Source organism: Onychostoma macrolepis, chromosome 04 (assembly GCF_012432095.1).
Source record: "Onychostoma macrolepis isolate SWU-2019 chromosome 04, ASM1243209v1, whole genome shotgun sequence".
Taxonomy (NCBI): Eukaryota; Metazoa; Chordata; class Actinopteri; order Cypriniformes; family Cyprinidae; genus Onychostoma; species Onychostoma macrolepis.
Genome location: NC_081158.1, coordinates 24,821,089 through 24,845,283, shown reverse-complemented (window position 1 = coordinate 24,845,283; position 24,195 = coordinate 24,821,089). Strand labels below are relative to the sequence as shown.

At 40.4% G+C, this 24,195-nt stretch overlaps 1 protein-coding gene across 5 annotated transcripts in view; it reads right to left on the bottom strand.

The window, feature by feature from the left end:
- Positions 1–757: 757 nt before the first annotated feature.
- Positions 758–24,195, bottom strand: part of atp2b1a (ATPase plasma membrane Ca2+ transporting 1a) — a 31,679-nt gene continuing 8,241 nt past the window's right edge. For 3 of the 5 annotated variants that reach the window (XM_058773869.1, XM_058773868.1, XM_058773870.1), the window contains exons 2-22: positions 20,631–21,069; positions 14,016–14,213; positions 13,659–13,916; positions 13,321–13,446; positions 12,592–12,750; positions 11,893–11,931; positions 10,471–10,626; positions 9,815–10,029; positions 9,255–9,497; positions 8,638–8,879; positions 8,112–8,349; positions 7,781–7,960; positions 7,609–7,696; positions 7,404–7,510; positions 7,101–7,292; positions 6,170–6,383; positions 5,867–6,078; positions 5,653–5,760; positions 5,280–5,468; positions 4,788–4,874; positions 758–3,077 (exon numbers count right to left, since the gene is read on the bottom strand). In XM_058773869.1, coding sequence (XP_058629852.1) covers positions 2,748–3,077; positions 4,788–4,874; positions 5,280–5,468; positions 5,653–5,760; positions 5,867–6,078; positions 6,170–6,383; positions 7,101–7,292; positions 7,404–7,510; positions 7,609–7,696; positions 7,781–7,960; positions 8,112–8,349; positions 8,638–8,879; positions 9,255–9,497; positions 9,815–10,029; positions 10,471–10,626; positions 11,893–11,931; positions 12,592–12,750; positions 13,321–13,446; positions 13,659–13,916; positions 14,016–14,213; positions 20,631–20,823 — 3,774 coding nt within the window. In that variant the 5' untranslated portion in view covers positions 20,824–21,069 and the 3' untranslated portion in view covers positions 758–2,747. Of the gene's footprint in view, positions 3,078–4,708; positions 4,875–5,279; positions 5,469–5,652; positions 5,761–5,866; positions 6,079–6,169; positions 6,384–7,100; positions 7,293–7,403; positions 7,511–7,608; positions 7,697–7,780; positions 7,961–8,111; positions 8,350–8,637; positions 8,880–9,254; positions 9,498–9,814; positions 10,030–10,470; positions 10,627–11,892; positions 11,932–12,591; positions 12,751–13,320; positions 13,447–13,658; positions 13,917–14,015; positions 14,214–20,630; positions 21,070–24,195 lie in introns of all 5 variants that reach the window. The other 2 variants (XM_058773872.1, XM_058773871.1) reach the window with 2 other exon arrangements.

Below are 24,195 nucleotides of genomic sequence, written 5' to 3'. Positions count from 1 at the left end.
ACGGACATTGACTGTAATGATGGACATCTGCTCATAAGGTAATGCTTGTACCATTTCAGTGTGTTGTTGGCTTGTAAATTACACTTTATTAAGGTTACCATCCTTTTTCTTCTTTTCATTTTGAAGTCACTATATTTGTAATGTTAGTAATCTACATTAGATTTGTAGGCTAATCTACATTAGATATAGACATTGTATTATCTACGATAAATTGCTTAATGTAACTAAATATACCCTACTACCCGTATATATAAATTGCAAGGTTTTGCTGAATGCAAATTCTATTTTGCATGTGGTGTTTACATAGCGTCTCTATACAATAAGCCTGGAGATATATTTACTCCTTTGGCCTGCCATATGAAGGAAACATATGAAGCCTGATTGATTATGTGGCAGCTGTTTTCAAAACCATACTTCTGAAAAGCACCAGTCGACTCAGAAACTTGACAACTGGATTATGCTCAAGCTGTTCTGTTCAGTTGGTTCTTTTTGAACCAGTGATTACTTAATTGTGTCTTTATCACACAAATCGTTTGGCTTCTTTAGAATTGTAATGGCTGTATGGACTATTTTTAGTATGCTTTTGTATAAGAAAAATCTCGCATGTATTATTAAATCTAAAGTGTGCTGAACATGAAGGAAAACATGGCCCTCGGGTTACGCTAAATATCAATTTTTATTCTTAAAAACCATACACGATACTCGACAAGTTTAAAATGTAAGTTAAATCACGATATCCATTTACATAGCGCAAGATAAACAGACATGTTCTTTTATTTCCAAACTTTAAGATTTAAAAAAAAACAAAAACAAAAACAAATCCTTAAAACAGATGGATAAACATTCATTCCCATTATAGGAAGACGCTATAGAAAAAAAGTTATGGATTCTTTTAATATATCTGCTCTAAATTGCAAACTTAAGCAGTTTTTTTATTTAATAAACATGAAAAACGAAATAACTTATTTAAAAAAAAAACCCCACCAAAACAAAAAATGTGCAGTTGCGTTGACTGAAGAAATGCAAATCCCTTTCTCCTATTTTTCTTCCTTTCTTCTCCTTTATTACACCCTTTAATGAACCAACGAGTGGAGAGAAGCAACAGTCTGAACTGGAACCCTGCTGCCAAAAAAGAAATCTACTCCTAAACATTACAAAAAACACAAAACATGTTAGTATTTTGACCATTAGTTTCATGCTATAAGCCACCCTGAGTAATATATTACTTGGAGAACCAATCATGACCCTTGTTTAAAGAGTGCCCGCCCCCCCCACCCCGTGAATATAATTTATGTAAAATCCCTGTAGGTCTGGTTCAGCAGGTTGAGATGTTGTCATTTCCGCATAAAAATACAATTTATTTATATGGTCTGTATCAAAACGTTCCTTGGGAATCTGAAATAAAGTACCCTGTGCTGTGATACCAGTGTTATACGCACGTTGTCTTGAAAATTTTTCATGTTGATTCCTTTGCGTTTCCAGTATTTCAGGTCTTAAATATATTCTACAAACAACTGCAGTAATATATATATATATATATATATATTTTTTTTTTTTAACTGACAGCAATCTTTATGGAATATGAAGGAAAATATAAAGTACAAACTTTATCATTTTTCATATGATCAACAAACAAAACATTTGAGGATTTTTTTTCTCCAAAGAATCAAAAAAAAAGCAACATGAAACCAATTTTGAAAACAATTTACTCATTTTCCTTCTTTTATTTTTCCTTTTAACTGAGACAGCAATTTACTACCTAAAAGACAATCTTAAGTTAAAATGCTTTACTGTTTAATCATTGCATCCTTTTCAATTCAATCTGCTAGTTGTTGTTTTTTTCAGCCTGAGTAAACAAATTTATGATACATTGGCAGGAACTTAATGTCTTGATATCAATGAACTGACTGTGGACCATTTCAAATAGTTAAATAACAGATGCATTCATTCTTTAAAGGCGGACCTGGTGCAGCCTCCACTTCAAAAAAAAAAAAAATCACACCATTAAAAGCGTGAAGACTCCAGCTCCAGCCATTTCAGATACTCCTTCAGATATTCCAAACGAGAATGAGACATGAAACTCGGAACTCTTGGAACTTAAAAATAAACCCAACGATGACTTTAAGGGGTGAAGTAGTAAGTATGAGAGGAGATTTATGGACAGGTCCTTGTCTACGGCTCCCTCCCCTCACCCGTCCAATGAAAAAAACCTCCCATGGACCTCAATACCTCTGCTCACTGCTATACAAGCCTTAGTGTTATCTATTTGGCTTGAAGGTTCTATGTATCTACAAATATATAACAAATAAAACTTGCAGGCAAAAATAGTTTGGTTTCCATAGAAACACCCTTTTTTTCCTGAAAATACAGCAGTATCTGAAATATTTCTCATTTCATTTGTCCCCATTTCTCTGCATCAGGAAGCTCTTCCACCAACGAACAGAAGAAAAAAAGTATCTACAAACTTTGTAAACAGACCTGTGTCTTCCAAAAACAACAACAAAAAAAACATAAATAATCATTCAAAATATTAACAGCCAAATGATGCAGAAATCAGTGTTTGAATAAGCAAAGGGCAAAAAACAACAACATGTACAACACCATCCAGATAAAGAGAAGCAAAAGTTAAGAGCTAAGCTCCCGAGAGCTCCTTGGCTCCGCCCCTCTCATCCAATGAGTTCTCCAGGTTTTAGTCTCTGTGGAGACGAGCAGGTGTCGTGTCGTACCGAGGGGGGGAGGGGAGCTGATCAAAGGGACGTCTCTAGGCTGTGCATGGGGCTCCCGGGAGCTGAGGGTGTGGCTGGCTTGCTGGGATCCAGGAAGAGGTGGATGCCGCTGTCTACGGCGTTATTGTTCTGATTGGGCGAGGGTGGGGGAGGCGGCGTGGGTGTGGCGTTTCTCTTAGTGGGGGCGTCGTCCTCTGCATCAGTGTCGTCGATGAGGGGGATGTGGGGCTCCGAGTCCTCTATCCGGAACTCTGGATGGGTCATGAAGTTGTGGATGGAGGTGCGAGACTCCGGCTTCTCCAGGCCCTCATAGGGCGACAGCGAGCTGCGGAATGCATTCACCACTCGGATCTGTGGGAGAACGGGATGCAAAGTCAGCCTTGACACTCAGAGATCTACCGCTTGTTTCCACACACGTACACGACAGGCATACAAAGTAAAACATCACTTTTTTTAAAAATTTGTTTTAGGTACAGGTTAAACCAAAGGCCAAATGGGCTGGTTTTAATTGATGAGTGGAGAGCAGTGAGGTTAGCGCACCAAAACCGTTTGAGAGAGAGAGAGAGAGTGTGAGCAGTCAGATGTCGTGCAACTTATAGATAGAGAAAGAGTGGACGAACTCTTGAAAACCTGATGCTTGTGTTACGGTGAGCTTATCCTCTGACCGAGGGACAGAATATCCTCTTTTCTCAGGATTGAGAAATAAACTGGAAAGAACTTGGGCGTCTTCTCAGTTGTAAAATCACAAAGCCAATTTTTCAAAATGCAAATGAGAAAGAAAGAGAACAGAAGAGACAGGAAAAGAGAGATGCCAAGGTAACCCCAGAGGACACAGCTCAACACATGAGGTTAATATTTTCAGCCATGCTTGTATTGGAGGGGGAGGGATCGATCACTGATTATGTTGTGAAGTCGAGACGCAAAACTTTAAAGCAGCCAAGCAAGTTTAAGCTAACCAGCACAAGTAAATTCACAAACAGTCTAGAGACTGGACCCATGCAGAGCAGCGCTACCTTGTGTTTCAACAGAGGTAAACCTTTGAGTATAGCCCATGACACATTTCACAGAATCTAAGAAGGAATATGTGGCAGTCAGTGTCGTACCCTGTTTCCAAATGTGCTTTTCATTAGCAAGACTACAACAAGAGAGTTTCAAAAAGAATACAAAGTGCCCTGAACAGAGAAAAAGGGTTTGTGGACAGCCAGGACCTGATGAAAGATGGAAATACTGATGTGGTTAGAAAATTGAGCTGAAAGACAAACAGAAACGACATGATTCCACCAGCTTTTCATCCAGTCGCAGATCTTCCCTGTAAAGTAACAAAGTTACATCAATAAGGACAGACAGAGAGAAAGAGGATGATAAAACTGGCACAGGAGTAGAACATGAGACAGCGTGAGAAAGAGGAAACCGTGTTGAGTATGGACAGTAACGTCAATGTCGCAGAATGAGTGAACAGACGCCACAGGAAATGTGACGAACTACAGGAAGAGGAGAGGAAGTTCATTTTTGACTAAACTACAGCACAACATTTTATTAATCATCTCGTTTGATCCTACAGATACTTACCAGAACGCCGCTTTAAAAATATCCCACAAACTCATTCACAAGACCAATTTGCTGCAATTGGTCAGGTTATCGGTGTGACCATGGGCGTATACTCAAAAAATTTACTCGCAGTAGACTAGGAGCCTGGCGAGCACACGCAGGGCTGCAGACACACCAGACGGGATTAGACAACGACTCTTCGTCGGTGAGAACCCAGCCAAAGCCATTACAGACACAGAAACCTCAACCTTAACACTTAAGATACACAGCCGTTAACATTGAGAAGCAATGTGGAAGATGTTTCGAGATAACATTTCGTTTCGAACAAGAGAGTGAGAGAAAGAGAGAGAAGGAAGGACATTAGGAGAAGAATGAAGACCGTTAGGCGAGAGGAGGAAATGTTAATTGTCATGCACTAATAAACACGCACTCACACCCAACAGTGGCAGAAGCGGTGTTGAAGGCAGTAGCAGGAGATAAGGCTACATGTGTAGGGCTAGAAACATTGGTTACATCGTGCTGTTGGCTGGTGCTGGAGGGCTGGCGCCTGACGGCTGCCTGAAAGGAAATTCCACTCTGGAACGCACTCACAACATCCATCTGGAAGGAATCAGAGAGTGTGATAGGCCCAGAGAACGCACAGGAGAGAGAAAGAGAGAGTAAGAGGAAGAAGTGAGAAGAGGAGGGATAGAGAAAGAAGGGCACCCATATAAAAGAAGACAGGGACAGAGCAGCTGAGAGAGAGAGAAAAAAAAAGGCACTGAATTAAAAAGAACCTGACCTGACATTTGCCTTTAGCATTGATCGGCTTATTGCACTGACAAACTGCATTAATAAACCCTCTTCCACCAGTATAAGGTCACCATAAGTGGCGGATCGATTGGAGGGAGTACTAACTCAAACCATAATCAGAGAAAGGGAAATGAAAATCAAAATTGATTAAGCAAGGCGGGCGTTTGGGTTCCTGAGCTTGGACTGCAGAGTTGTGTGGTTTCGAGAGGTTACCTGAGTCTGAATGCGGTTCAAGCCTCTGAACCAGAGGATCTGCCCCCTGCGGAGCTCGCGCTCAGCATGATCGATTTCTTCCAGGTCCTCCAGCTCCTCCAACTCCTCGTCTGGGATTTCTTCCTTCTGCGTTCCATGACCAGCAGTCTTCAGGAACTTCAGCCGGCTCGTTGGGATCGAGGAGATGATCTGAATGAGGGCGTAGATGTATATCAAGTGGCCATTTCATACAGAAAAGAGTCCAGTAATTCAGTTCACTGCCTTTAGGGGGCACTGCTCTATTACTATTGAGGAGTTTGGAATGGTGTTTTGAGAGCAAGTTATAAGAAGCTGCTTTGAATAACATAGGGAGGAAAAGTCAGATGATGCTCACCTGTCCCCACAGTAGACACCCAAAGCCCAAGAAGACGCACCACAGCCAATGCTCAATGCTCAGCCCCACACAGCTGAATGGCTTTCCTCCAAATTGCACTATCACAATCTAAGTGGGGAAAAAATGAGTTCATGACATGCTTAGATCACACCAGTTTCTGCATCTACTCTGATTATGGGCATTCATACAGGGATTTGTAGGACTCACTGCATACCTGAATAACAAAAGTCCCAAAGACGATGGAACAGAAGATCATGTTGTTAAAAATGCCTTCAAAAACATTCCGTTCTCCGTGGATCTTCCTTGCGTTGATTTCATTGAACAGCTGCATCATCACAAAGGTGTTGAAGACAATGGTGTAGTGTTCAGAAGGAGGAGCGTGAAGAGGGGCGTTACGTCCACTGTCAATGTCAAATATCTTTTCACCTGAGAAATGAGCAGAAAGCAAAACATTGTAGCGGACGTTTCATTTATGCCATTATAACTAGGTTCAATCACATGTGCTGTTAGTTCTTACCAGCAAAAAGTAAAGTGAAGATGATGGTGAGCTGGTAGACACCATGACCCAATATGTTCTTCATCATTGTCCGGGAGATGAGGGGTTTATTACGGCCGTAAGGCTTCCTCAGCAGAAGGGATTCAGTGGGGGGTTCAGTGGCCAAGGCCAAAGAGGCAAATGTGTCCATAATCAGATTTACCCATAACATCTGTACAGCTTTCAAAGGAGAGTCCTGGGAGAGTGAGAGAGAACAGGAGGTGACCGTTCTGACCTCATTCACTGCTGCCACCTTCACAACATTCAAAAACACCCTCTCAGCTGTGCATTTGCAGGAGTACTGAATCGGTCACAAAGTTTTTTTTTTCTCATTTCCTCTAGAATTCTGCATTATCAATTTAAAGATGTGAATACGGAGCTGAAAAAAATAATCAGATTAGACAAGATTGTTGTGAATGACAGGTGCTGAAATTTTGGTGGGGTCTGATACTGAGTCAGCCTGCTCATGAGCAATTTCCAGGGAAAATTACACACGAAACAAGTAGAACACCTGAGGCTTGAGGCGACGTCCAGCCTTGGCTACTGACAGCAATGCAAAGCACAAATGTAATCCTCCCATTCATTATGCAATAATGCAGGACCTCAACTGCAATCATCCTGACTATCATTCCATTTAACAGAGGAGAGCTGGCTCATTTGAGACTGGTGCTTTGCCTGTGGACAGCAGTGCCAGGCCCCATGCTGACTGCCTGCAAGTCTTCCTGCCTCAGACTAACAATTTCCAATCACTTCACACAGGATGGGTAGCAATCAGCTGCTTCCATCAGCCACCATGGTGCATCTGTTAACACGCAATCCTTCACGTAGAGCTGCACGATTGAGCTTAACAGCTCCGTCAGTCGCAACTCCGTCATTTTGCCTCATGCTAGAAGAGAGCTTTTTATAGTGATACCTGTGTGATGCAAGCTCCAGTGAAGGCCACGATCACAGCCACCACATTGACAGTGAGCTGGAACTGGAGGAATTTTGAAATGCTGTCGTAAACGTTCCGCCCCCACATGACGGCCCTGACGATGCTGCTGAAGTTGTCGTCAGTGAGAATGATATCGGAGGCTTCTTTAGCCACGTCTGTGCCAGCAAGGCCCTGAGAATAAAAAAAGCGCACTATATAAAAGCCATTCAAAACTAAATCTAGCACACAGAATCCTTGGAGGAATCATTTTTTTCTGTAGCCACGTCAGGCAGACCCACATACCATGGCAAACCCAACATCGGCCTTTTTTAAGGCAGGGCCATCATTGGTGCCGTCTCCCGTTACAGCTACGACCTGCCTCTGCTCCAAAACAGTGCTGTCAATTATACCTGAAGGAAAAGACATGCGTCAAGACAAACAGCATGACATTACAGAGCAGAATTATACTTTTTTTTTTTTCATGCTGGAGGAACAAGTCTCTAAGCACCTTTGACTAGTGTATGCTTGTCTGTCGGTGAAGATCTCGCCAGCACCCGGAGTTTAGGCCATATTTTGTCAATCCGCTCTTGTTCAATCTGGAAAAAAAGGAATTATATATTATGAGCTTGCGAGTTTCTGTGTTTCTACGAGTCTTGGTGCTAATAAATTGTGCCTCTCACCTCTCCCTTTTCATTACGGATCCGGCGGTTGAACTCTTTGCCCTCCAAGCAAAGAAAGTCATCTCCTGGCTGCAGGATGCCACATTTAGTTGCTATAGCGCGGGCAGTGTTAAGATTGTCCCCGGTGACCATGCGCACTGTGATTCCAGCACGCTGGCACTTTCTAATGGCATCAGGGACCTGAGCAGGAAAGAATAAGGGAGCGTGACTGAGAGAGCTTATTATCTGACATTACATGCAAGCGCAATAGAGTCTAGCTCTCTTGCTAAATGATATAGTTTTGTGTACTTTTAAGTTAAAATAATTCCTTTTAAATAGCCAAGGCTTGTACCTCTGGTCTAACTGGGTCTTCAATGCCCACGACACACACACAGGTGAGCCTGGTCAGGATATCGCTCTCGTTATCCCAGTCTGGTTCACCTTCAGAGGCAGGAAAGTCCCTGTAAGCCAGGCAGATGGTCCTCAAGCCCTCAGAGGCCATTGGTTCAATCACTCTCTTCACCATGTCATCTCGGTCCCTGGGCCGAAAAATCTTTGCCTCTCCCGTAGCTGTCAGGACTTTATAACACCTGGTTGAGGAGAGAGCAGGTAAGATACTGCAGAGATCCAACAGCTCACAGCAACTGAGCCATCCAAGTAATTTCTCCGGGGAAATCTATCAGTAACAGCCTCGGGGCTTTGGAGGAGCAGGTGAAGCATTTGATCTGCCAATCAAGTTTGCTGACACACATCTCACATGCTTCTTTAAGGAAAGCACTAGAATACTACAGTGTTTTACTTATCCTAGAAGATGCTAAGACATGAACTGGTGTCAGGCATTAACAATGACCAAACATTTATGATTGAGGATGGCATACTTCTTCAGCAGAATCTCGGAGGCTCCTTTGCTGAACATCCGGTAGCTTCCGTCAGCATTCTTTAGCACGGTGCTCATGGATTTCCTGACGGAGTTGAAGGTGTAGACTTTGTAAAGCTTCTCTTCTGGGATTTCGTTGCGGACTGCTTGATAGTCTTTTTTCAAGTCCAAGGCAAAGCCCAGCAAGGCACATTCAGTTTTGTTGCCCACCTGACGTTTCAGGCCTCCCTCTTTCTCAGGGGACTGAAAAAGAAGATAAATAAGTTAAAAAACAAAAACTATAATATATGCATTAAAACACCTTGAGCAATATTTTATTCAGCCATTGTGCCAAAACAGCCCATGAAGCACCACTGCCAATTCAATAGTAGTATGGTCTAGAGCTATAACTGTGTTGTTTACTTAAAGCTTGTGAGATTCAGTATTATTTAGGTTTCATGTAATATTTTAGCTTTAATTCATGTGCCAAACAATAATTTTAAAAGGTTTAGTTGAGAACAACAACACTGGTGAGATTTACTCGTGTAGTTAAAAATGCTCAATAAAAAGTTTATTTTTCTTTGAATGAAATGATTTTACTTTATTTAATATGGGTATTATGCTTGTCTAGGGACTCACCATGATTTTGGTGGTGTAAGCACAGTTGACACTGATGCCCAGTATGAGCCGGTCCATGATGCTGGCAGGAATGACATCGGGCTCAGGGACTTTCTTGTAGTGCTTGTCAGCAATAAAAACCTGAACAACTGTCATCCGGTTCATAGTCAGAGTCCCCGTTTTATCCGAACAGATGGCTGTGGCATTGCCCATGGTTTCGCAGGCATCAAGATGCCTCACCAAATTATTGTCTTTCATCATTTTCTGCAAAGTAAAACAATGAAAAAATTGAGATGGAATGAGGGAGGGGGGTGATACACAGACAGATCAACAACAAACAGACTGAGCGCAAGATTAAACATTAAAGTCCACTAATCCCCAATTAAATGGTAGAAATCCAGAGAAGTAATATTACTGTAACAGCAACAAAGGGAAGTTAATAGATGCAAAAAGATATGGCAATTCATATGATTATTGGATCAACATGTACTGTATTGTCTAACAAAGTCTAGACAGAGGGCTAATGTCACAAGATGGTCGGTACAGAGCATGAACATATAACAGAAGATGCAGAATCATACTTTGACAGAGTACGCCAGCGAGATGGTTACAGCTAGCGGAAGACCCTCAGGGACGGCCACCACCAGTACGGTCACACCGATGATAAAGAACTTGACAAAGAACTGGATGTAAATGGGAGTGCACTCTTTTTCCCAAGGAAGTCCCTGGATCCAGAAAGTGTCCACCACGAACAGCACCACCAAGATGATCACAGTGATGGCTGACATCACCAGACCTGCACAGGAACACATACATTAACACCTCTAAAGCCCATGCTGCACAAATCTGAGGTCCCAGCAAAAACCATTACCACTGTGAAATTGACTTAGGCTCAGAAAGTTGCTTGAAAAATGCAGCTTTCTGTCCCATGTTGACACATTTCCTATTGAAACCAGAAGTTTGGCAAGACATTCTTTTTGAAATAGCTAACAGACTTTAGCTATGTCACGGTCATGAACCCACTGTTAGTTGCAGAAGGTACTTGGGAGGGATTCTCATTCTAGAGAGCACTTGATTGGGCAATAATCTGAGTAATGCAGGAAGAGTCATCAATATATTTGGCCAGTTTTCCCCAGAGAAGTATACATTTTAAATGCATCTACCTTCTAAAGTGTCATTTATTTCAAGTTTTTGGAAGACACTAGCATAATAATGATCTCAAAGCAACCATGCTTACCTGCTTTTCCGATTTGGACCGCTAATTTGGTCAGTTTCCCTTGTAAAACGGATTTCTCTTTCTTTTGCAAGTTGGCTTTTCTCTTCTCGTCGCCCTCAGCCCCTTCATCACTGTTTAGAGGTTGCATCTCCATTGCGGCACCATCCTGGGCTTTAGCTACAAATAGAGAGAAAGAAAACTGTGAATATGCAGTTAATTTGAGTGGTGACTATGATTTTCTAGACACTTGAACCACAGGAAGCATTTTCTAATTAAATTGTGGTGAGAAATATAATTAAGTGAGCAGATAAATTAAATATAATAGTGATAATAAATGAATGATCATTTTATTGCAGTTGGAGAAAACCGCTCAAGATCATCCTCACATTTAGGAGCCACATGCAAGCCCATGTGACCAAGTATCCTAGGAGACACAAAACCTCGTCACCACACTCAGATGTCCAGTCCATCACTTATCACTATCGGTTATAGAAGACGACATGCACACACTTATCCTGATCTCAAGGCCGTCGCTCTGCGTGCTGAAAGCACAGCTTGCCAGTGAGGTGGCATCGCACAAACAAAGAACTCAGCATGCGTGCAGTCATACAGACAAGCACGCAGCAGGGCATCTCCGCCTATCTCTGCTGTAGCATGACGCAGTCGGCCTGTGTGCAGGATTTAACTGGCGTATGATGTAAGGTAATGCGACTGTGTTTGAATTAGCGGGGGGTAAGGGGCGACGTGGGACTGCTATTCTACTGTGCCGTGCTGCCGTGCTCTACTCGCAGAGCTGTAATGCTAGTCTGGTGGATTAGAGCTCATTTCTGGCAGGGCAATCTGTAGCTGGGGCTTCAGTAAACACAGGCGTGCACTACTTTTAGAGTAAACGCTACAGAGTTGTTTTCTGAACACAGGGCGGCCTGATTGTGGACTCTTTCCTGCTTGGGCAGGTGATTTTAGATAAGTTTGCAGGGAGTCAGGTGCAGATATCTGGATATCTGAACATAGCTGCACAGTATAAATTGTTAATGTTTAAAAAAAAAAAAAAACATTTTAAAACTTAATTCCTGTGTTGGCAAAGATGAATTTTCAGAAGCTCCAGTCTTCAGTGCCACATGATATTTCAGAAATCAGTCTAATATGCCGATTTGTCACTTTTGATCGAATCAATGCATCCTCGCTGAATAAAAGTATTTCTTTCAAATCTCCCAAGCTTTTGAACGTAGCGTAATAGTCAAACTCCAAATAAAGCCAACTTCTCAAAGCTTCACACATGCACACTTCTTTGCACCTGACACTAGTGTGGATAAGCTTTAATGAAGATCCAATAGCACTAATGGGTTAAGGCGATGTTTTTAATGCAGGCTGCAGCATGTAAGAGGCTGGCCTTCTAAGCCAATATGGTGTTCATTATGTCATTAAGTCAATAGGGTTACTCACCTTTCTTTCTGTTCTCCACAGCGCCATCCTGCTTTTTATCTGGAGAAAAAGAGAGAAAGATAAGTCATATAACAAACACTAACTAATTTATTCATTATTCACCATTATGCAAGCGACGGTTGTGCAACGCACATTTAAACATATTTCCAATTATGCAAATCTTCTCTTTGATTTAGCAGAATGAGAAAAGGCCCTCGAATATTTACGAACAGATGTGTGCCAAGACCTCATGAGGTTTTTTAAAATCAACTGCTGTGGCTAGACCATAAATGCACAAAATTGCAATGAGGTGCACAGTCACTGAACAGCAACTTGGGGCCCAACCTCTGCAAGTACTGAAATATTCATGTATCTGCAGGCACTCATTTGGAGACCCAACACGTGAGCCACAGGCTGCAGAAATGCATTAAATGGCAGTTAGTTAATGGAGCGCACAAGAAATCGTTACATTTTTCTATGAGTCATTACTTCAGACATTTTTTACCAGACAGAAAAATACTTCTAAATTTAAATAAATAAATAATCTCTCGTTTGACAAAAGCACACTTTCATGAATTCTGGAACACACACACACACGTGCAGCCTATTCAATTCATCTCTCCTGCAGCCACAGTAGCTACAGACTGAAAAGACCACTGGTTGGTCTATTTTAGTTTCTGAGGCAGACTAAAAAGACACCGAATAATACAGACAACTTACTTTTCTTCTCTTTCTTTTTCTCCTTCTCTTTTTTCTTCTCCTCCTCCTCATCCTCATCATCTTCTCCCGCCCCCAATAACGTGAAGATGATTCCAGTTTGGGAATTGACTCCGACAGCAGTGACAACCATTTTTCCAGAGCCCTCCATGACATGAGTACCTGCAGAGAGGAAGATGAGGTGAATAAGGGCCAGACAACGCACAAAGCTGTTCATATTAGTGCCAATATATTCACGACTGGATCCAAAACATTCACACACAGCACAGTTTATGACACAATTAGTCGTCCAGAAATGAGTGGCCATTTTTCTGGCCTTCAGAAATGGGCTTTAACACAGCTCTCGATAATTGTTTAAGCTTGAGAAGGAGGTCTATGAAAAAATGTCAGGGAGAGGTAGACTCAGCATGCTAACGCAGGCTCTGCTGGAGAAGTGCCCACTCAGGCTCACAAATCCCCCCTCATCTCCTCTGGGATGGCACACAGCAATGTCATTCTATCAGAGGATCAACTGGCTTTCATAAAATGGGATTAGCTGAAGATGTGCAATAGCCTTGCTGAGAGGGAGCAGGTCCTACATTGCAAACATCTGAACTCCCATGTTGGACATTTATTTGGTTTGGCTGAACTTTTGGGTAGAGGTGAGACAGGACACAGAGAAAATGCTAAAATGTTACAGGATTATGCAGCCAAACGTTGCTGTTGCTGCAGATTGTAATTTTTATGTCCCACCTGACAGCAGCATAGGATCTTTCTCCATCAATTTCTTCACATGGTCAGACTCTCCAGTTAAAGAGCTCTCATCTATTTTGAGGTCGTTGCCCTGGATGAGAACGCCATCAGCAGGCAGGAGGTCACCTGATGAAGCACAAGTATCCCATCACAATAATGTACATTACCGTCAGCAGCTTTTGAATTTATTTCAAGGTGACTATACAGGAAAAGGTAATAATTACTCAACACCAGTGAAATGTAAGACTGGTAGAGTTACATTTTTTAAACGCTACACTCATACTCATGATTTTCCCTCTTAGGAAATGAAAGTTCTCTGCAAATTTATGTCAGCTTACCATATTTAATTTGTGCAACGTCCCCGACGACAATCTCGGCCACAGGGATTGGAATGACTTGCCCTCCCCGAACCACCGTAAACTTCTGCTCTTGTTCAATGCGGCTCTGTAAGCCACGGAACTGCTTCTCTTTGCTCCAGTCATTGAAGGCCGTCACGAGCACCACGCAAATAACAGATAGGAGGATAGCTGCTCCTTCTATCCATCCGGCCTCAGCTTCTCCTTCATCGTCTACTCCACCCGCTGCCTCCCCGCAATCTACACACACACACACACGCACAAAACAAAACTCAGAACAACCTGAAATTGAGATCATGAGCCATAAATAAAGCAGAAGGAAATAAATAGGTTACTCACTTCTATTTTCTGAATCCGGAGGTTGATAAAAAGAAAGGCCTAAAGAAACTATTGCTGCCACTTCCAAAATAATCAATGTTACATCTTGTAATGCTTCCCATACTAACTGAAGAAAGGTTTTTGGCTTTTTCGGAGGTATAAAGTTCTGTCCAAATGCTACTTTTCTTTTTTCAATATCTGCAGGCTGCCCACTTAATCCTGGGAAAAAAAAAAAAAAAAGGGCAAGAAAAAAATAATTAATTCAAGTAAACACTGAACACAGTTCTTATATAGCAGCAGACAATGCTTAATGAGTTTCTAATAGTCAGGATTAGTGAGGAAGAAAGGACCTGTGGGTCAACAACAGTAGCTTTTAAAGATAAAGACTTTCTGAATAAGATCAAAAGGTCACAGAGAAGCAAAATGAATAAAATGAGGGATTTATCTCCACAAATATTACATTTAATTTTGTTTAGGCAAATATTTCACAGATTGGATCAAATGTAATAGAAAATGGTTGACTTCTTTAGAATGTATATTATTTATCATTTACATTACCGTTCAAACATTTGGGGTTGGTAAGATTTTTCAAATGTTTCTAAAGGAAGTTACTTACTAAGGCGTTTATTTGATCAAAAACAGCATACAACTAAAAATTGTTAAAAACATTTCAGTACATTGTAAAACTGAAATTTTTGATAAATTAAATTAATTTAATTTCATAATTATTTGTTTCTATTATATTACTCTATATGATATTCTTTAACCGTCTGCACTCTTACATCTATACAGTAACAGTCATGTACAGGTGTCTGACAGAACTAGTAACAATTTTAACCATGTCTGTCCATGTCCAGGCTAAAATCTTACTGTGTGTATAATTACAGCTTACACAGTTATGCATTTAATCGATTAGGACCTATTAGCACAGCTAATCCATTAATACTGCCACTACAGCAGTAAAGCGTGTGGGATTTTGACACAAGATCCTGAGAATTTCCTGGGTTTGCAAACTTTGACTTAATCCAGGCCAAATAAGAAACGGCAAAACTGACAGGACAAAAACAAACACCGGGTACATTGTACGCGGTCATTCAAATGCACTGGTTTAACAGCAGTCCTCTGGTTTGCCCATTTGAATAACTCTCTATATTCAAAGAAGGTATTCAAAGAAGTCATGGTGTGGGCATTCAGTTCACTCACAGTCGCATGTTAACAGACAAAAAAAAAAAAGGGATATGGTGAGCGAGCCATGTGGACAAAAAGCGTGCATGCATTCATGTGTGTTTATGCATCTAGTGTCTGGGCGTCAGAATGAATGTGTATTTGTGATTGAACAGGATGGTTTGCCTGCCAGACCAGAGAGCAGCCTGGTCAGCAGAGCCTATTGTCATGACAGAGCCTATTGTCACATCCTCCACATTACTCAGCAAAGCCATAGAGCTGCTCGGCTATAGCTCTCTTCCATTGAGCTAAAGGTTTTACTGCATATTAACACTCAGTATCTCAAAAGCACCTTTCTGCTCCTGGATTACAGTCGGCTTTTGACTGCACACAACAAAATAGCTCTTTGTCTGGACAACTACAGTGTCTTTGAGATTTGCATTAATTTTTTCTAAAGCTACATATATTGCATTCAAAGCAATGTATATGGGCATTCCTGTAGCTCAAACAGCAGAGCACTAGGAGCTCCAATGACACAGGTTTGATACTCAGGGAATGCAATGCATGAACTGATAAATTGTACACCTTGAATGCAATGCAAGTCGATTTGGATAAAAGCATCTTCCAAATGAGTTATGTTTAATTAGAGTCATGTTTAACTCTGTGCTTCTTTGTAACGTTTCTTGCAATGCAAAATAAGTAAATTCTACTCCAAATTGCTTGTAGAAAAAAAAACTATAAAGCTAGATTTGCAGATTCATAATGTCTTCACAACATTTATAGAATAACTTGAACTCTATGATCTTTGTGATGGAAAAAAAAAAAAAATGTTGGCTGCATTTACACTATAAACTTGGTGACATGAGCTTTAAATAGCATTTTAAATTATGATTTGAACTATCACTTCTGCAATGACATGTACAGTACACAGATCCTGAATGATCAGTAGGCAAATCTTCAGGTGTTGCAGTCATCAGGTCAAAATTGGTTACTAAGGAAGCAAAGCCAACAATGAATCAAACTAAATTCAAATTTTGTTTGCTTGTACTGATGTAAAAGGTACTTCTCGATGAAAGAACAGCAGCTAACTGCTGAAAACTTCTTCCTGATTCAACGCCAGTGCATTAAATCCAGGCTTGTGTAGTGTGAAAATTGAGGCTGAGGATTACACTCTGTGTCCCTGCTTGGAGAGTGGGCTAAGAAGCAGATGAGTCAGGTCTTACGCCTCTGTCAAAAATGCATTTATGCTGCAATACACATCTCAATTCCACTCTCACTCCAGATCATGCACACACTTACTCGGAAACATCACTGAGGGGAAGATTAAACTCAATAGAAGAGGGGGGAAAAAAAACCTTCTAAGACCAGCAAAACATGGGCATTTAGACAGCTAATTATTCATTTGCATGCTACTTCACTGAGAGTAGAAGCACCATTGTGATTGCTGGAAAGTGCTAATGTGTTTTAGGTTGTAAACCTTTAAGTTGTGTTAGCGCTAGTTGCTGCAAAGACTCCAAGGTTTTTGCAGTTTCCCAAAAGAGACCAAATCATCTGACGTCAATTTCTACTTTCACCTGAGACCTTAAAAGCCACAAAAACAGGGGCCTCTATGGAAAAGAAAATGTTTTTTTACTAATCTCTAATGCGTTAATCCATAAAAGAAACAGGGCACATTACTAACAGAGCATCTGATAAATATTTAACAAGCCAGACAAGGCAAGAGAAAACATTAAATAATAAATAACTATGCTCATCAATCCACTCAATATACAGACAAGAACATGAACAAAGCCATTGCTGATAATTTGCTCTCTCACAAACACAATGTTCCACTCAGCTCCGATTATTTAGCATGCAGGTTAAATTTTTGTTGCAATATTGAATTTTTTACTAAGATCTCATTCATAAATACCTGCAGTAAGTGCTTAAGAGACAGAAGGATATTTCTGACAGGTGCATCCACAGTTAAAGGTGAAGTATGTCATTTCTGTGCCTCTGATCCGGACGTGGCGACTGCCATTGAGAACTACTGTTCTATACAATTCAGTTTCAAACTTCCAATATTATTTGAGCTAATGTTGTAGTGACATTCTGTGCCTCAGAGTTCAAGCTTTCGAAGAAAGCAGAAGAAAGCACTCGAAAACCCACACTTCACCTTTAACACACTTACGTGTCAGAGCCCAGGTCATACGTAGTACAAGTACTGGATGAAGCTTGTGGCTGGTTGTATTCCTTACAAACATCACCTCCCACCTGATTTAAGAAGTATTTTCTGAAACATCCTTTAGAAATATTTCTATTAAATCATTTAGCGAATCGGAATTTACCGCTCATTTTCGACTCTTAACACCCTAGGAATGTTTATCCTCAGGGCCCACGAGAGGCTGGGTCATGTATACTAGTAGCTCTTTCAATTAAAAATCCCATTAGTTAAAACAAATCGTAAGCGCTCGCCTTTAATTTGCAGTAGACATCCCTCGTGTCCACACATGCAAATTGTGTAATACAATGGATTCGAGGAACCCGCCAGCATCAACAGACTCAAAAGTTTCACGCAAATAAAACGAGAAGAACACGATTTAAAGTGAACCCAAAAGAGCTGTAAAAAGTAACTAGTTAAATTCGAAAGAGTAGAAAGATTAGTGGTGGCTTTGCTACGAAATTGAGAAATGGCCTACTTACTAATTAGAAATCCCTTTTCAATTGTCAAAGCTCTTGTAATCTTGAATGACTGCTTAATTTCCTATGGCAAAGCTGAGTGATCTGATTAAGCTGTAAAACGTGTCATAACAGCAGGGCTGCCTGCCAGCGTGCTATTGTGAAGCGGAGGGAACAGGGCAATGCTAAACTGGCGGATCGCTGTGGGGCTTCGATCTCAGTTAGACGTGTGCCGAGTAGTGAGAATGGCTAAGCGACAGGACCCTCTATCAGTCTGGCCACTGAATAGAATATCTAGGGGGAAAATTCTTAGACTATTCTTCTATGACTAATGCAGTATACAAAGCTCGGGCACAGCATGGGCCAAGTTTCAGACAGTCTATTCAGGAAACAATACACATTTTTAGGAGTCATATCGATGCTATCAGTGTGACCCCATTATTTGAGCGGTGAAGTCGAAATATACATTTCCACTGACGCTATAGTTTCCACTTACACCGTGACAAAGGTATAGCTCTGGATTGCAGACAAGCACAGTAAGCTTTGGTTTCAATCACTCAGTATTTCATCGCCTGCTAATAAAAGTCAGACCTTGTGAGGGCAGGATGGGGCAGGTGACACTACATATAAGCATCCAAACATGCCGTACATATCAGACATGTTGAATTACCTCATTATTAAGACTGAAAGATTGTTTTTGGTGCTCTGCCACACATTATTTATGATGCCAAGTGTCAGATACGTTTAAGACCTAGGAGCAACATTAACGCTAACGGAATCATCACTATTATTATCATTATTCTTCATACAGAAATATTTTGTGGTACGGGCATGAATGATACCTCAAACCTACTTTTCTATGTGATTGGAATGGACCTTAAAATGGGTAATCACAGTACATAGATTTCAGGTTTTGTTTACGCCAAGGACGATAACTATAAAAGATAACTATAAATATATAGTAAAAAAAAAAAAAAAAACCTTCAATATTAAAGAATACCAGAGTCCACACCACAGCTAACAATAAAGGCACAGAGAAACAATATAATTGGAATCACTTTCAGAACTATTTTTTCCAGCTCATGAACGATACAAACATTGACACCCAATCAGAATCCATCCTTGCTATAATGAGTTTGAGAATTTAAAGCGGCAGATGAGCATGTGCTTGGAATAAACAGACAATATTATCCACTGGTGTGGACGCTAGTATCTTTATCTTCAGTTATCGTTCTTGGTGTGAACGGGGCTTTAGAGTGAAAGAGGAGCCTGAGCCCTATCTAACAAAATATCACAAACTTGGAATAGTAACGTAACCAACCAGAACATCCTAGCTAGCACCCTTTTTCACATATTCTTAAGTGTAGAAGCAAAACTAATTAAGGGTCAAGACACTAATACTGGAGAGGGCAGGTCCCTTAGGATCTCTCCATCAGGAATGTGTGCTACATTTTGACTTTCAATACCAAAAATCGCATTAGTGCTGATCAAGCCTGCATGTTAAATAGATAAGTGAAGTCTTCTCATGGAAACACTGGCCAGAATCCCTCAGCAGACACAATGAAATATTGGTCTGCAGACCTTGCGTGTTCACGCACGAGAGAATTGCATCTCAAAGAGCCTGTAGAGAACTGCTATGGACATGGTGCCGTTTTAATCTGGGATCAAACTGAAAATCCCTTCCCCCAAGAGTTCAATCAAGGTCAGGCCAGCGATTAAACCTAATGTCTACAGAGAGGTAATAAACCAATGGAGCTGCAGCTGTGGGCTGTGCACTGACTCTGCACTGTTCTATATCTTACCCTAAAGAATATATACCTGCTCACACACCCCTTCTGATGAAAGAAAGCGAAAGAAAGTGTGAAATAGTAAACAGAAACAGTGGGCAAGCAAAAAGTGACAAACAGGGCTGCAAAAACCAAACAAGAAATAAAATAAAGAAATAATGACAAGAATTGATCATTTCAATTGATGCAAGACAGAGAATGTGTGTCAATGATGCCACTTTGGAGGTTTAAATGGGAGGAACAAGTTCATGGACCAAGCTGTCCAAGAATGGAAGGATTTGATATTAAATGGTTCAAAAATAGTGTGTCAGGTGCTCCGACAGATTGCTTGTGCTGTTTAATATGTGCATGCTGATATATTCTTATTGGTAAATCTTATAAATATAAAGTTAATTGAGTGCATCCTAACAGCAGATGTTATGTTACTTAAAATAGACCATAGAGTGTATATTTGTGATTTACTAATTATATATATATCTTTGCAGCCCTAGAGACAAATAAAGAGATGGACAAGTAAAGTGAGGGTACAAAAAGATGGACAAAGAGAAAGTGTCTAAAAATAGCTGTAACATCCCTGCTGTAACTGCAGTTCCACAGACTATAAGACGGTATGGTAAACACATTTGTGTTTGACAATAAGGACTTTTATTTCAATTGTCAAACACACCGACAATGCTCACAGGCTAAATTTAGGATATTCTCTATGAAGTCTAACCTGTTAGTAAGGAAAACAGATCTGTGTCTCAATTGTCTAAGATATCAACACACTGTCCATGTGTTGCCAGAGCAGCAGCAATGGGACAGCAGCAGCATTCCTCCAAATAGACTGCAGATGCACTAAAATGCAGCAAGAAGCCATTCAAGTGTAACTGACCTGCTCGCTACTGCTAACAGCTATATGTTTAGAGTGAGACACAACAATGCTGATTAAAACCATCCAAAGAGTCAGTGCTTCCTCCACTTTACCTCCTGGAACTGCATTTCAATTTCTGCAAAGCAAAGCAAGTGCAAGATAATGACTATGTACCATCTACGGGTGATGTTTTCAGTCTGGTGCAAAGTCCATTAACGTCCCCATAAGATTCCTGGATTTTGTGTAATCCTTCAGCCCCTCGCAGTTCCATGAGAGAGCGCAGCTCTTTAAGCGAGCAGCCAAACTCTCCATCGTGATTGGGCTCGGCCACAGAGTTCTTCACCCCGCTGTATGAGTTGTTAGCCATGTCTCCTGGCTACACTGCGTCTCAGCAAGGGTGGAAAAATGGCGTCCCAAAAGGAGAGCTATATCCTCAGGAGACCAATGCCAGTAGTTCCCATAAACAACTGACGTCCTTCAGAGGAGCAGGAGGAGGAGGAGGAGGATGCCCGACTGCAGGTGGCAGGACTGGGATAATTCACAAGCCATTCCCCTCAGCCTGTGGCGTTGCTTTCATTGTGAATGAAACCTCACACAATCAGCCCAAGGAGACCTAGAAAAAAAAGAAAGGAATGCTTTATTAATAATAATAATAAAAAATAATGTTATTGCTGAATGCGTACAAATGCAAAACCCAAACGTACACAGATATGCATGTTGACATCAATATAAAACAACAGACACCTTAAGTTTAGAAAACTCTCCATTGGGCCTGGAGTAGTAAGAACAAATTCACTGGCTGAGTTTCAAGGTGACATGCTACCCACTTTTACAGGCAGAACTATGTGGGCTTTTTTGAGAAGTAGCGTGGGAACTGACCTGCCATCTTAACTATGTGAGAGACTAAAAAGCCTTTTTCCCAACATTATACATGGCTTTTTCAAGTAACTTATGGAATAGAACACAACTGAAAGGAATACAGTAGTGGTCAGAATTATTGGCACCCTTGGTAAATATGATCAAAGAAGGCTATGAAAATTAATCTGCATTGTTAATTCTTTTGATCTTTAAAAAAAAAATTCACAAAAATCTAACCTTTCATAGGATAATAAGAATTTAAAATGGGGGGAAATATCATTATGAAATAAATGTTTCTCAAATTATTGGTACCCCTAGAAATTCTTATGAGTAAAATATCTCTGAAGTATATTCCCATTCATATTCACAATTTTGAGCACTCCAGGATGATTATGAACATGAAATTATTCTTCACAGAAATATAAATACGAGGGAAAACAAAGCCCAAATTCCCTTAATCATCCAACACAATGAGAAAAACCAAAGAATATATTTCTGATGTGCAGCAAAAGATAATGGAGCTTCACAAATTAGTGAAGTGGCTTTAAGAAAAGAGCTAGAGCAGTGAAAATTCCCCATTTCCACCATCAGGGCAATAATTAAGAATTTCCAATCAACAGAAAATGTTACGAAACTGCCTGGAAGAGGACGTGTGTCTATATCATCCTAATGCACGGTGAGAAGGAGAGTTTGAGTGGCTAAAGACTCTCCAAGGACCACAGCTGGAGAATTGCACAAAATAGTTGAGTCTCGGGGTCAGAAAACCTTAAAAAAAATAAAATTGTCAAACAGCACCTACATCACCACATGTTGTTTGGGAGGGTTTCAAGAAAAATTCACCTCGCTCATCCAAAAACAAACTCCAGCATATTCAGTTATCAGACACGACTGGAACTTCAAATGGGACTGGCTTCTATGGTCAGATGAAAAAAAAAAAAAAAAAAAAAGAGCTTTTTAGCAGCAAACACTCAAGATGGGTTTGGTGAACAGAGGGATAAAAAGTACCCCACGTGTACAATGAAATATACTGCTGTATTTTTGATGTTGTGGGCCTATATTTCTGCTGGAGGTCCTGGACATCTTGTTTAGACACATGGCATCATGGATTCTATCAAATACTGACAGATAAAAAAAAAAAAAAATCAATAAGTGACTGACTCTGTTAGAAGTCTTATAATGGGCCATGTTTGGATCTTCCAACCGTACAATAATCCAAACACAAACCTCAAAAACAACACAAAAATGGGTCACTGAGCACAAAACCAAGCTTCTGCTGGCCATTCCAGTGCTCTGACCTGAATCCTATAGAAAATGAATGGGGTGAACTGAAGAGAAGAAGCACCAACATGGAGTTAGGAATCTAAAGGGTCTGGAGTAGTGCTGGGCGGTATGACCAATAATTTATATCACGGTATTTTTCAAAATGATACCAGTTTCACGGTATATGATGGTATTTTTTTTTTTCCATGCATTACTGGGTGTTAAACACATTTTCTACTGATTGAGAGAGAAAATACTGCAGTAGATTGACTTAGAATGCCTTATTTTACAGTCACAATGAGCAAATATTGTAGAAAAATTCCACACCACAATTTTCTATACGCCATTTAGTGCCAGCTTACCAGGAAGTGACGATTTTGTTCTCTTTGACTCGTTGGATGGAAACGGTGCTTGTTTGCAAATGTTTTGTGTGATATTCCAATTTTGCGCATAACTTAAATTCGCAACTTTGGATGGAAATGTTTATCCAAAAAAGGTTTGTCAATATGTATACTCTATGGAAAAAAGCCGCTAAAAGGATCTGAAAGTGAGAGACACAAGAGTTGATGGCAGCGGGCGGTGGATATTTGTTGCGGTCAGTGTGGATACTGCAGAGGAGTTCTTCTCTCTCTCATCACGTTCTACTAGTTCTACAGCTTCAGTTTCAGAACTTTCACGCTTAGTAACACATACAGCTGTGTCCTCACCACAGCGCACCAGTGAAAAGAAACCCATTTCAAACAGTGTCGGGTTCCAAACGTTATTTATTATTGCGGTATTTTAAAAATTCATATCATAAGAAAAATAAACACCGGTATTCGGTATGAACTGGTATACCGCCCAGCACTAGTCCGGTGTGATTCTGGATGAAGGAATGGTCTCTGATCTCTTGTCAGGTGTTCTCTAACCTCATCAGGCACTATAGGAAAAAATTGAGCTGTTAAACTGGCAAATGGAGGTTTCAAAAAGTATTGAATAAAAGGGTGCCGTTAATTGTGGCCAATTGTTTATTAGAGAAAAACATTTTTCATAATGATATTTCCCCCCATTTTAAATTCTTATTATCCAATGAAAGGTTAGATTTTTGTGATTTTTTTAATAAAAGATCAAAAGGATTAATGCAGATTAATTTTCACAGCCACCTTTGATCATATTTACCAAGGGTGCCAATAATTCGGACCACTACGGTATATTAAGTGTTAATATATAGATTTCACTTCCAAAATGGCATTATTATTATTATTAATAATTACAGCAACAGTCTCTAAAACGTAAGGTTAAATAAGGTTTATTGGGCAATTTTTCCCAGTCATCTCAATGTCAATAAGTGTCCCAAGGTCATGAGTTTGATTCCCAGGCTATGTATAAACTGATCAACTATATATTGAATGCAGTTCAAATTGTTTTGGATAAAAGTGTCTGAGAAAATGTACAAATTCAGTGACTACACTTGAAGTGACACTGTAAATGACAGTGTAAATACACCCCATGAGCCTTGGACTGCTTGGACAAAGTTCATCTATGATGTTCCATTTTTTTTTTTTATGTACACAAACAGAAGAGAAAGTTCCATATCAATACCATGCCCTCAAACCAAATAACATATCAGACTTCACAGTTT